General features: G+C 40.8%; 1 protein-coding gene across 2 annotated transcripts in view; it reads left to right on the plus strand.

The window, feature by feature from the left end:
* The window catches only part of CDHR1 (cadherin related family member 1), an 85,952-nt gene that overhangs the window by 46,815 nt on the left and 25,473 nt on the right, over positions 1–13,664 (plus strand). For both annotated transcript variants that reach the window (XM_061634312.1, XM_061634313.1), the window contains 4 exons: positions 111–263; positions 3,908–4,072; positions 6,237–6,304; positions 12,850–13,078. In XM_061634312.1, coding sequence (XP_061490296.1) covers positions 111–263; positions 3,908–4,072; positions 6,237–6,304; positions 12,850–13,078 — 615 coding nt within the window. The remainder of the gene's footprint in view (positions 1–110; positions 264–3,907; positions 4,073–6,236; positions 6,305–12,849; positions 13,079–13,664) is intronic.

Consider the following 13,664-nt stretch of genomic DNA (forward strand, 5'->3'; position numbering starts at 1 on the left):
GTCTCTTACACACACACAAATATATTTTTCAGCAACAAAAGCAGCAATACTGTTAGACACTATGATAAATGAATCTCTAATTTGTTGTTCCACCAATTCTTTATTTGCAGGGAGCAAATGCTAAATTCAACCTCCGCCTTGTTGGGCCAGTTGGCATTTTCCGTGTGGTCCCTCAGACTGTACTGAATGAAGCACAGGTCACAATAATTGTAGAAAACTCTGCTGCCATAGACTATGAAATGTTCCAGGTTTTAACCTTCAAGGTATTGTAACTACTTAGAATATGTATCAAAAGGGAGATTGATTCTTCATCTCAGCTCTCTTGAGTCCCTGACAAGTCATTGGAATGGCATTGGGGGCTTACACTCATGTACACACCTGTAGTCCCCAAACCCAAACAGCAGTCAGACAACAACCTCAGCAGCCCTACCGCTCAGGTTAGGAAGCACCTAGATGGGGAAATGGAGCTGTTGTGGATCTTCCCAGATTTGGCTTCATGGTGTTGACGCTGAAGACAGCCACCACCACCACCACCACCACTACATCTAGCCTGCTTGAGCTGGACACCTGGCCCAACTGAATCCCTCGTCCCCAACTCATGCTGGGTGCTTTCCAGTGGCTGCCCCAAGAGTTGTTGTGTTATATAAACACACACAAAGTGTGGGGGGGAGGGGGAAGCAGGGAGGGGTGCTATTTCCACTCCCCCATTACATTCTGATTGCTCTGCATACATTGGAGGGCAACCCTGTGAAGTGGGGAGCCTCCTGTGTTTGTGTAGGCTCCCTCAGTGTTTTAGAACCCCATTTTAAAATGTGCAGGGATCACCTATGAGTATACAGGAGGCTCCCTGCATCAGAGAATTGCCCTCCAACTCATGGAGGGCGATTAGAATGGTGACTGGGGGGCAGGTTAGCATGCTTGTCCCCTGCTGTGCCCACCCTTTCTTCATGTGTTTACTTGCCATGAATACTGGATGCCTGAAGAGAGCTACAGCGGCTCTCAGGTGTCTGTTGAAATGACTGCTTTCTCCATGGCTCAGAGGTTTTTGTGTATTCACCAAAGAGTGTAGATTAATATAGAATCTGCTGTTGTAAATAGATTTAACACACATTTAGCAACCCTCACCCCTCCCAACCATCTGACTGGGCATGTATACAAGACATGTATACAAGACATTGGACAGTGGCAAACATTTCATGTGATTTAGCATGATAGGATAAATTATAGGGATGACATAAAAATGTCACTAAAAGTAAAATCTGAAACAAATATGGAGACTCCTCCTCAGGAAAAATATTTATAGCGAAGCCAAAAGAGTTTTAATGAGACTAGTGAAGTTTCTCATGTGGCTTCACGTTTCCCTGAAAGTATAGATTCCCCTCAGGTCAGTTTGGCTAATGACCTGGGGTCACAAGAAGGGTTGCCACTCTCTGAAATGTGTTCCTTGGCTCGCTTGCAGGAATCATCTCAGTCTACCTGTATTGCAAATATCTTGTTGTGTTGTTTACTACTTGTTTGACCTCTCTGGTTTTGGCACACAAGTGTTCTGGATTATGTGGGTTAATCTGTAGGGAATGATATGTGCTATATCTGTCTGGTAGGAGAGGGCTGGATTTGATGACCTTCTGCTCCTTTTGAGCTCTATCAAGGCCTTGCTTGTTTATTTCATGGGGTTTAGATTAAAGAGTGCTATTGGAATGCAACCTATAATTATTCCTATTAAAACTAGAAGATTCACAGAAGGTTATGAAGCATCGCCCAAGTATGCATGGTAAAGAAATTACATTGTGTGGCCTCATGAATATTAATAGAATTCAGCATGATTAAGGGCACTGCTGTAAACAACAAAGGAAGTAATTAAAAGAGAAAAGAGTGTGTTTCTTTTTGCTTAAGACATTGTACACTTTGTCTAGGGCAAAATTATTATTATTATTATTATTATTATTATTATTATTTGCAAGTGATTGAAGATAAACAGCAAAGGACTTTTCTACAAACTTTTATAGCCCCTTTCTAAATTCCAAACTGGTTGGAGACAAAGAAGTCTGACATGGATTCACCATTTCATGGATGAGATATTGATATATTGGGGACCAGATTTTCACATGAGATCTTATGTTCAAAACATAGCACTGGTTTACAAAAAATGGTTAGTTGACATATCTAAGACAGGTGATGTGTAGTTTTCATCCATCAGCTACAGATTATACAAAGTTAATTTTACATTACCTTTATTTTATGTCTATCCCCGATTCAGCCCCAAAGGAGGTGACTAAATAAGATTCCCAGGAATGGGGAACAGAATTTTGGAATACAGAAAGCTGCCATGTACTGAATCAGACCCACTGATCCATCTAGGTCAGTAGTGTCTACACTGACTGGCAGTGGCTCTCCAGAGTTTCAGACAGGGAGTCACTCCCAGCCCCACCTGGAGATGCCAGGAATTGAACTGGGACCTTCTCCATTTAAAGCAGATCCCCTACCACTGTGCTACAGCCCTTCCTTAAGTGTTCCTTGCGCCTTCTCAAGACTGGCAAAAGCAGAATAAATTATGCAAATATAAGAGAAATCGTTCATATTTACCCAGTTTGCATCACACAGGTTGCTAAACTTAGCTTTCCCTGGCATAGAATTTGGATTGCCTGGGTCTAGAATTTTAAATCTTTTTAGCACAGAGTACATGCAGGCCTGTCAGTAAGGTAAAGAAGCATGAAATCTGGATGACTCAAGATAGACAGCCATGTGATACACTACAAAAGAAACAAAGTAAAGCAAATTAGCAAAGCACTTACTCTGATCAAGGAGGATTTCCTTCCTCAAACAGCAATCAGAACAATAGGCATGAAAACTGGACCTGGTAGTTATTGATGTGCCTCCACCCAGCAAAGAAAATTATTATCTTCATAAATGCTAAGCAGAGGGCAGATGTCTACCTTTCAGGGATGGTTTCCTGCATTGGCAGGGGGTTGGACTAAATGACCTTCAAGATTACATCTATGCTGCATTTATTCATCACATTTTTATCTCCATTTGCCTCCAAGGAAAACTGGAAGGTATACATAGGGGTTGTCTCATTGTATCTTCCTAACAACCCTGTCCAGCAGATTAGGTAGCAGTGATGTGCCCAAAGCAAATCAATGATCTTCACTGCTGAAGATTGACTCTAACACTCAAGCCAAAGCCACTGCACCACTATTTTTCTATTATTGCCTAAGGAAGTGGTCAAATATTCAAAGGAATCAGGGAAGGTGGACACAGAATAATAAAATCTTAGCCTTAAGTTAGTCACAAGAATAAAACTCCTTCACTTCTCATAAATTTATCCCACTTGTGTTTTTCCCTTCAGTTTAAAGAGTCATGCCTTACCCATGTAATCTGTTCTGATGTATTGCTCTATAAAAGCATTTTTCTGTTTCATTTTATTTTGATGGCTAGTTGCCATGTCGTTTCCTTAAGCATCACTACCAAGGTCTCAGCAAAGAACAAAAGGGCTCTTCTTATGCTGTGTGTTTCCTTCTTTGTTGAGACCTTAGTGGTGATGCTTGAAACTCCACTTGGAATCATCTTGATTCATGATATGCTGCAACCTTGGGTACATACAGTGGTTTATCAAATAATATATAACACACAAACATGACTATGCCTTAAGAAATGTATACATAGCTTTTAGCAGCCATTTGAAGATTAACTTTGTCTTACTTATCAACCATGTAAATCCAACCTTTTGAAGTCGTTCTTTATTTTGGTTCTGCCTGAAATGCCCTCTGCTGATGTGGTTTTATATTATTATTTGTTATAATGCATATTAGTCACTTCCCTATAAAATATCTGTGCTGCATAAAAGAACTTTACAGTTCAATGTAAATGAACTGTAAATGACTTACTAACTCCTCAATTACCTTCTTAGCTTCTTGCAATAGAAGTTAACACTCCTGAGAAGTTTAGTTCAACAGCTGATATTGCGATCCATCTCTTGGACACCAATGATAATGTCCCAAAGTTTTCATCTGAATACTACATTGCTAGGATTCCAGAGAATTCTCCTGGTGGCTCCAATGTAGTGACTGTAACGGTAAGTTTTATTTGTTCCTCAAGAGTCGTGCTCTGTTTCACTAATTAATTCTGTGATATTCCATATTCCATAACTCTCTCAGTATCTGTAATTATTCCCTAGATTGCTACTGCATTCCAAACCCCTCCCCCCCAGGTACTGGCACCTTGGTGGGGGGCGGAACCTGGATATTCAGAAACTAACAACAACATCTCTCAAGAATCTAAGTACAAAATCAAACTAAAACTGCCTTTTGAAAATTCAGTTTGAATACCCCGGAGTTTATTATTACCATAAATTCTGGAACTTGCTGTGCTAAGCAGAGATGTGTTTGTTAAATTATACAATAACAATATTTTCCTACACCCCCCAAAAAATATCTCCACTCAAAAAGTTATAATGTGTGTTCCTACAGATAGAAGAATGTAGTATCACCACTTTAAGACTTTGCAGGCTACTAAAATTTTGAAATTTCCCCCAACAATTTTCATCATGTTCTGAAATGGGGGGGGGGGGAAATCCCAGCACAGAGGAAATAATACGTGCTTTCTGTGCTTGGAGGACTCCCCAGATAATTATTTCAAAATGGAAACTATTTTAAAGATAAGACCTGACGTTACAGGATACACAGTATGATGGTTTGCCTGGCCATGTGACATCAAGCTGAGACTGTCCTTGGACTTTTTTAGTGTTTTGCTGCTTCAGAATTTATTGTGTTAGTGTTTGAAGCAGGGGTGGGGGACCTGGTTAGGGAAACCAGATGTTGTTGGACTCCAGCTCCCATCAGCCTAGCTAGCATGCTCAATGGTCAAGAATGATGGAGAGGATCTGGAGAGCCACAGGTATCCCATTCTTGATTTAAAGTACAGAGACTTTAGTAACATAAAACATGTAGTGACACCAAGAGCATATCCACACTTAGAGCTTGGAAAAGTTACTTTTTTGAACTACAACTCCCATTAGCCCAATCCAATGGCCATGCTGGCTGGAGCTGATGGGAGTTGTAGTTTAAAAAAATAACTTTTCCAAGCTCTGTCCACACTATAGTGTATCTTCTGCATTGCAGTTTTAATTGGGGGAGTGTTAGATCTCTAATAATAAAAAAAATCTCAGTACCTCACTAAGGCTGCAATCCTAACCCCACTTACCTGGGGGTAAGCACCATTGAATTAAACTGAATAGACCTTTGAACAGACATGGTTAGGATTGCACTACAAAGTTAATTCCTGGGATTCTTTAGGGGAAGACATAACAGTTAAGCTGATATAATGAGGATACAAGTTTGTATTGTTGATATGCCCTTGGAGAAGCTGGAATTTTCTGCACTGCATGCTTTCTTCCATCTCAGATGTTGTTTAGTCTAGCTAGAATTTCTGAGTAAAAGTTAAAACATGTCAGACATATGCAGCAAGTCATAAGATAGTAGATTTTCACCCATATCCCATATTTTCTAGGTGCCCGATCTCCACAATACCTAGATATTTTAGAAGAAAAATGTAAATAGAATGAGGATCTTAACATAGTTTTCTAGCCCCAAACCTAATGGTAGCCTGTATCTCAAGTGAGGGGAGCCACCCAGTGGCCATGCTCTGTGCTGCTGCTAGTACAGAGTTGGAAATTTTCACCTTTTCTTTGTGTATTCTTCTACTCAAGAGTTTTAAATTTTTGGATGTAGGATCACGAATCTGAAGTTTATTCTAATGTCTCACACATACCTCAGGAGCAACAATCCTCTCCTTTGCAATTCTTGGAAATGCAGGGAGTTGGACTTGATGGCCTTATAGGCCCCTTCCAACTCTACTGTTCTATGAAACACAACTCTTCTTTCCCATTCATTAAGTGCAGTTTCCCCCTCCCATGAGGTTTCAAATTTATATTTGCATCTCCAAACGTGCTTGAGCAGCGGAGGGAACAGCGGCAGGCAGCGGGGAGAGAAGCAGTTTGTGGTGGCAATTTGGAGTGAAGAAGTAGGGTTAAGTACTCATTGTCACTCCAACTACTTCTTCATTCCAAATCCCACTCCCAAAGCTGCTTTTCCCTAGGGAAAGTAGCCTTCTGTTTTTTATTTCACACATACACGTTATTTGTAGTTCTCCATCCCCAATGTGACCAGTTCTGCATGCTATGAAACTCAGCTTCATTTCTATTTTAATCAATCAGAACCCCTTTCCATTCTCTTCTTAAGGCAACAGACCCTGATTCAGGCCTTTGGGGTGAAATGAAATACTCCATTTATGGAACAGGTGCAGATCTGTAAGTTTAAAGATACAAAGATATACATATTATAATGTTTTTTATATACAAAAAAAAGTTTGAATAATTTGGGTTGCTACTGGGTAACGCACAAGAGTAATGTTCTGGTACATCACATTCAAATGTGATGAAATTCCTTCCTAAGGGGAATCTATATCTTTTTCTGGCTGTTTCTCACTGACAATGTTCTATTTCAAGCAAAGTAGCAGGCAGAGGACCAAATCTCCTAGGCTCTTTGGCATAAACCTAATAATAATGCGCAAATGAATAACAGACTGTGGAATAGGTGTTGCTGTTTTTCATTTTAATGTTCCCAGTTTTAGTGTGTACTTTTTAGTTTGTTTTGTTGCATGAAACAGTGTGAAAATGATATAAAGAACTGCCTTGAGCAATTGTGCAAAGGTGGTGGGATTCAAAAGGTTTTCATAAATAAAAAGTAAAAGGGTAAAAAGTTGGGAGTGGGGCCAGCAAACCTTTTAGCAGGGAGCTGCATGTGGTTCAAGAGACGTGCCACATAACATCCCTCCTCTGCAACGCTGAAAGGCAGAGGTAGGGACACTTAGGCTGGGGGTGGACAAATGCAGCCCTGCCATACCTTTCTATCGGGCCCTTCAGACTTTCCTCATGCCAAACACCCTCCCTACCCATGTCTCTTGCTGTCCCTGTTCTGCATCCTCCTTTCGTGTCTTCACTTGGCTGGAATGTATCCTTGAACTCAGACAATGCCTCTTGCTTGTCCAGATCAAGGATAGAGAGAGGCATGTGAATGCATGCAGAAACTAGCCTAATGTACAAAGGTTACATTTACCTTCCTTGCTTTGCCCTCCTTTGCTCCTCCTACCCACCCACCCCTACTGTCACATGGCTCCGGGAAGGTTGCTGAACAGGGAATGTGGCTATCAGTCTGAAAATGGTTCCCCACGCCTGCGGTAAGGGATAGTGAGGCAACCCTCTCGGATAACAGTGCAGCTGCCTGGGACATCAAAAAAGTTTTGGACCAGCCCTGATAGAGTCTTTTGGAGTGGGGGGGGCTTCCATGTGTGCCTTCCCGTCTACAAAAAAGGGGGGATAATATAAAAATAACAATGACTTAAAAAGTGCATCTTCTGCATATATTTTTTTCTCTTTTAGAATGATGTTAAGCAATTTGTGGGATAGGCTATCTGTTTTGGTACTTCTGAAAAGCTCAAGGCACTTATGCTCAAGCAGAATTATAATAGTAATAACAAGTCTTCACTAACAACCTTTGAAATATCCTGCCCTTTGCATTTGCAGAAAGTTGAGCACAAATAATGGATCCACAGTCATAGCTAAAATACCTAACAAAAAGTCTCAAACGGATTAGCAAAATAATTAGATTTTTAATTACTTCCAATATTTACTCTGTGTGTTTTTTTTCATGCCTAGTGAGACAATGGTGATATTTAATTTCTGCTTTGAACATTTTGCATTAGGAGGTTGTTATGGTTGTTGTTGGGATGAATTCAGTAGTTGGATGGGGCATTTCAGCAATTTTGAAGAACTCCTGTGAAGTTTAGCTCACTTGCTGATGCTCCTGGCTTCAGTGGTAGCCATCCTGTGTGCTATTAGGCAGCATTATTTTCTTTATTTTTATAATCAGAGTAAGTAAGGGCAGGAAGCATTGCCGTCATTCTGATTTGGCTTCAGGCATCATCACACAGCTTGCAGTGCAGTCCTATGCATGCGTTTACTCAGAAGTAAGTCCTTCTGAGCAATAGAACTTCTGTCCTAAATAAATGTTTATGAAGTTGCAATCAAGTCACATCTGCTACGTGTCATTATCATGAAACCAAACTGAAGTAAGGCCAGAAACAGATGCTGGTAGCAAGAAAAAGGTGAGAGGAGTGGTTTGTGAAACCTCTCCCCACACTCCAGCACAATTTTTGAGTAAAATATGTTCATTCAAGAACTTCTGACTAAGCCTTAATTACACATACCTAATTTTCATTGCTATTGAGGTTGTAAAAGAAAAGAAATTCAGAACAGAATGTTTGTCCATTAGTACTATCCTATGTTTAAAAAAATCCTCCTCAAATAATTCAGTCTGCACTTTCATATTAGCATCTTTCAAATAAATTTAGCTTGTCCTCTGAAATGATTGGTATTGAATGTATGACTGCTAGTTCTGCTTACCTGCTGCCTCCAGACTTATGTGTGCGTGAAGGATAAGGTTGTAGTCTTACACACCTTTAAATAAAAATGCTCAGAGGTCCCTACTCTGGGGTAGTCTAAATGTACCTCGGGATTACTCTGCATGCAGATGGCTTGAGGAGCAGAGTAACTGCCTTTAGAATCGGAGGCAAATAAATTCTTCTTCCCTTGTTTTAAATGGGATCTGATGAACTGTTCAGCAAAACTAGCAGTCAAATATTGCATCCATCATGCTTCCATTGCCTGCATTCTGAAGGTCTCAGTATTATTGTATTCAGGGCATGACTCAATATATTGTTCTCACAAATCACATAAATGTGCAGTTCTCTCTTGTTTCAACACAGAGAGATTGAGGGGGAAAGCATTGCACTACGCTGTTCACAAATATGCAAATTGTTAACAAGGAATATATCAAAAATGGATTAAAACATGAAACTTAAAATGCCAGGCACTAAGTACAGGGAACTCTGGGAACTGTTGCTCTCTAAAGGAATAGGGGTCTCCTAACAACTCGCTGCACCCTTAACAAACTACAGTTTCTAACATTCTTTGGGAGAAGCCATGGATGAGGAATTCGATTCAGTTTGCATTTCAAAAAATAAATTCACACTTCCCGAAACAATATGAGAACCATAATGCAGCCATCCTTCAACATTCATACTTATTTGAATTTTGCAATGCAGTTGCAAACCAAGCAATGTTTACAAAAATGCGTATGTTAGGGGAAAGTGCATAAAAATAAAAATATGAGTGAAAATAACATACAAGAATGCATACTATTATGAGAAATGTGTATATAAGTCAAAAGTGCCTACAAAACTGTGTTTTATTAGAAGAAATTCACACTAAAATGCTGGAGAATGTTCATGATTTTTAAAAAATAATAATCACAAATTGCTTCAGAAATACGGAGAACTGAATTTAAGATTGGAAAAATGAAAAACTAAGAGAACCAAAATTGACAGATCTTTCCATCCCTAGCCATGACCTTTTAAAGTGGTATCATAATGCTTTAAATGTTTGGCGTAGATGGGGCCAATGGAAGTGGTAATCCAAAACATCTGGAGGGCAGCAGATTGGGGAAGGCTGACTTAGCCAATTGATCATCAGGCTATGAGCAGAAGTATCATTTTCACAGCAGTGGGAGTGCTACAACAGAAGCATCACTACCTGCAGTATGTATCACCCATTTCTCTGCCTCATTATGGGCTCTAGTAAAACTGATTTTGCAAGAGTTTGACATGCTCCAAGCTGAACCTGGGAAACCTAATTACTACTCCAAGAAAGGGAATGAAGTCTGATTCACGCACTGTTTATGCCTATGTGGGCATCTGTGATATTACTGGAACCAAGTAACATACTCCCCCACCACCACTGCTCAGAGCAGTTTTCCAACTGTTGTAAAAGCTTCTAAAATATTTTAAGTAGGGTGAAGGATGAAAACATGTACACAAATTATGAAGAACAGTATATTCCAATTGCAATGGCTTGTGGCTAATGCAAATAAAAGATTTGATTTGATTTATGAAGAACAGTGTACAGATAACATGCCCTTCACATCCCGAAGAAATGCTCCATACGTTCAAGATTATTTTATTTCCTTAAAATTATTTTTCATTGAAAAGAAGATGTTCCCAACACAGCAGCAAGGAAGGCAAGCAGAACGTAAGAGACTGATGGGCATTCAATAACAAAAGTTTCTCTAGAAAGGCAGGGTTTTGCGAGGTGCCTAAAAGTGTTGGGACTAGGCAGGCGTCCCTAGGGAAGGGATTTTACAGGATTGGTACAGCTGAAAAAACCTTGCTCCTTTTGGACATCCATTCCACACATACACACCCCAGAATGTGTTATAGTAGTCCAGTTGGGAACATAGGAACCTGCCAGATGCTGAATCAGACTCAGCTGACTGCAGATAAAGTCAGACCAGTGATCCATCTAGCTTGGTATTGTCTACCCTGACTATCTCTGCAACAGCTCTCCAGGATTTCAGGCAAAATATTTCTCCCAGCCCTGCCTGGAGACACCCAGGGGCTGAACTTGGAACCTTCTGCATGCAAGGCAGATAGTTGACCACTGAGCTACAGTCCTTCCAATGGACTGTAGATAATTACTAAGCATAAATGACTGTGGCCATATTTGAATTCTGCAAGAACTGTGTGCCAAAGGTTGTAAAAGTTTGGCACCACCACCACCGGGACATGCAAAGATAGTGCCAGATCAAGGAGATCTCCACAGTATGATCTTGTCATCAGGGAGAGTGCAACTCCATTCAAGACAGACTGCGTACCTACTACATATATGATTAAACTATTGTCCTTCAACCAATAGTTATTAACTTTGTTCCTCTTCATCCAGTCTTTCACTAACATCAGACATTGACTCAGAAGTTCCACTGCCTCCCTAGGATCTGAAGAAAATGAGTGAGAACTAGGTGTCATCAACATATTACTAACACCTCAGCACAAATCTCCAGACTGCTTCATCCAGTGGTTTCAGTATAGGGCACAGGTGAAACCCTGTGGCACCACATAAACCAATGTCCAGAAAGTAGTAGCCAGCATGAACTTCTGGGACCTGCCCTCCAGAAACAACCAAAGCTGTATATGGTGCCTCCCAGTCTTGCCCCCATCTGTCTAGAGATGGAGATAGAGATAGCGATACATAGAAATATATACTGCCCTTCCTCTCAGAGCCCAAGGTGGCAAGGGCCCCTACAAGGTGGCTCAGAAGGATACAATGATAGATAGTAGTGTTGCACGCCTCCCAATCTATGAGCGGTGAGATTCCGGGGTCCCTGCGCTTGACCTGGGCTTGGTTTCCTTGGGAAGAAGGTCAGCGGAGACTGTGGTGTCTTTATGAAATATGGTTTATTTATTTACACACATTCCAACCTGAGCTTAGGATGGAGGGGTTCAAAGCATCTGCAGTCCAATATCCAGCTTTCCCATCAGTGTTACACGAGGCATCCTAAAGCCATGGTGCAGAGAGACAGCCTCTCTGCCTGCCTACAGTTCTCAGCCTTTCTCCAACACAACCCTACATACACTCAAAGCACAAACCTCTGCTAGCCGCCAGGAGGGGGAGGAGGCTCTCCTGAAGAGTTTAAATGACAAAAGGATCTTCCTGACCCATTCACCAGTTGCTGGGCACCTGAAAGACCCATTCGCAAATTGGCCACTCTATTAGCTTAACAAAAGAAACTCATCCGGCCAGCAGAGCCAACCCCTCACCCCAAGGCACAGGATTCCAGATCAGAGGCTGGAAGGGGACTCACAGGGATCATCCATTCTAACCCCCAAACTCACAACAGTATTGAATGCTACTGAGAGATCCAGAAGAACCAACAGATGTCATTGTCTCAAGGTCAGACTCCCCACTTTTAGGGGAATGAGGCTATACTGGACACTGAAGAGATGGAACAGATAAAGAAATTACTCTCAGCACTGACTCTAGATGACCCCTCTTTCCCAGAGGTCTCTTGCTGCCACCTCTTAAGCCTGAGGTCAACTCAAAACTGAGGGGTCCAAAGATGGTAGTGCTTGTTTTTTTATATAATAATGAAAACTATCATTTCCTTCTTTAGAGCAATTGGAACATTACACTCTCTCAGTGAGGCATTCATAACATCATCCATCCCACAGAATTAGTCCCAGTTTACATATCTTAATCAGTCAGAATGGGCAGGGATACAGGTAGTTGGTACCATTCCTTGAATCTTATCCATGCCCAGAAGTTGCACTAACAGAAGTATTCATAGAAACCTGATTTTGCCAAGGATGGCCACAGAGAACAGTAGCATCAGTTTTAAAGCATCTCTACTGGATACCGATTAGTGCGCTCACTTACTTTTAAAGCTGTACACAGCCTGTATCATGTATACCTCAGGAAGCACCTCCTCCTGCATACCTTTTTTAATGAAGTTAAAAATGTAAAGGCAGAGAGTAAGGCTTTCAGTTATGACACTTTCCCCATGGAGCTCCCTACTAAGATGTATACCAGACTCCATCCTGGTGTTCTTTTTACCTGCAAGTGAATGCATTCGTATTCACCATGACATCTGAAAATGGTTGAGTTGAGCTTGATTTTAAATGAGTAGTTTATAACTATTGGTGTGAAATGTTGTTTTGAAGAGATACATTATGTTAAATAATTTAGTTTTGTAATATGTTGCTTTGAGTACTTTATAGAGAATGGGCTAATGGGATTTGTAAATAAACTAATTAACAAATAAATTCCAATTATCCAAACAGAATTAGAACTAGAGCCACCACAGCAGCTAGGGGGGAAATGGTACACCTCTCCTTTCTTCTATCTGTAGTCTTCCCTGCAGTTGAGTAGGAAATAAGCATAATCCTTGTCATTGTGTTTTCTAGATTTCTGATCCATCCATCCACTGGAATTATTTACACTCAGCCATGGGCTACATTAGATGCAGAAGTTATATCCAAGTACAACTTCTACGTGAAGGCAGAAGATACAGAAGGGAAGTATAGCTTGTCTGAAGTCTTCATTACTGTGTTAGATGTCAATGATCACTCCCCAGAGTTCAACGAGAACATCCAGGAAAAAACCATGATTATTGGCTCTCCAGTGAAAGTGGAGGTTGGTCATGATATCCTTATGTGTGGAGTTGTAGGTAATATTATATTGAAGGGATCACAATTGTTTCCTTGTGTCATGAAGTTTCATAATAGGGACTAGAAGGCTAAATAAAGAACTTACGTGTCCAACAAGAAATGTAAATCAATGCAGATATGAGTATAAGCCACTTTTCAGAATACCATTATACTTTAGAGAGGCCCATGAAAAAACAAGGCAGGTAGGAGCAGAGTTTACTCTTAATAGCTATGTTCACTAGGGGCAGGGGGCAAGTTTAGCTTGGACTGGATACTCAGTCCAGGGGGCATTTCATTATTTTCTCCTCCGTAAGTGAATAACTTCTAGTCATTCCAGTGGAAATACCTATTGGAAATGCCTATGGAAAGACAAATCACCATGCAGAGAGGGAGGGGGGATATCCAGAAGGGTATTCGAGTACAAAGAGAGCTGGAGTTGTGCCAAATGGAAGAGAAAGAAGTGTAAAGGACTAATGGAAGAAGAGAGAAAGAGAGCCGGGGAATATTTCAAAGGAGGGGGAAAGAGTGAAGAGGAACGGAGTGAAGAAATGGAGCGGAAAGAAATGGAGTAA

The sequence above is a fragment of the Rhineura floridana genome, chromosome 7 (assembly GCF_030035675.1).
Source record: "Rhineura floridana isolate rRhiFlo1 chromosome 7, rRhiFlo1.hap2, whole genome shotgun sequence".
In the NCBI taxonomy this organism is placed as follows: domain Eukaryota; kingdom Metazoa; phylum Chordata; class Lepidosauria; order Squamata; family Rhineuridae; genus Rhineura; species Rhineura floridana.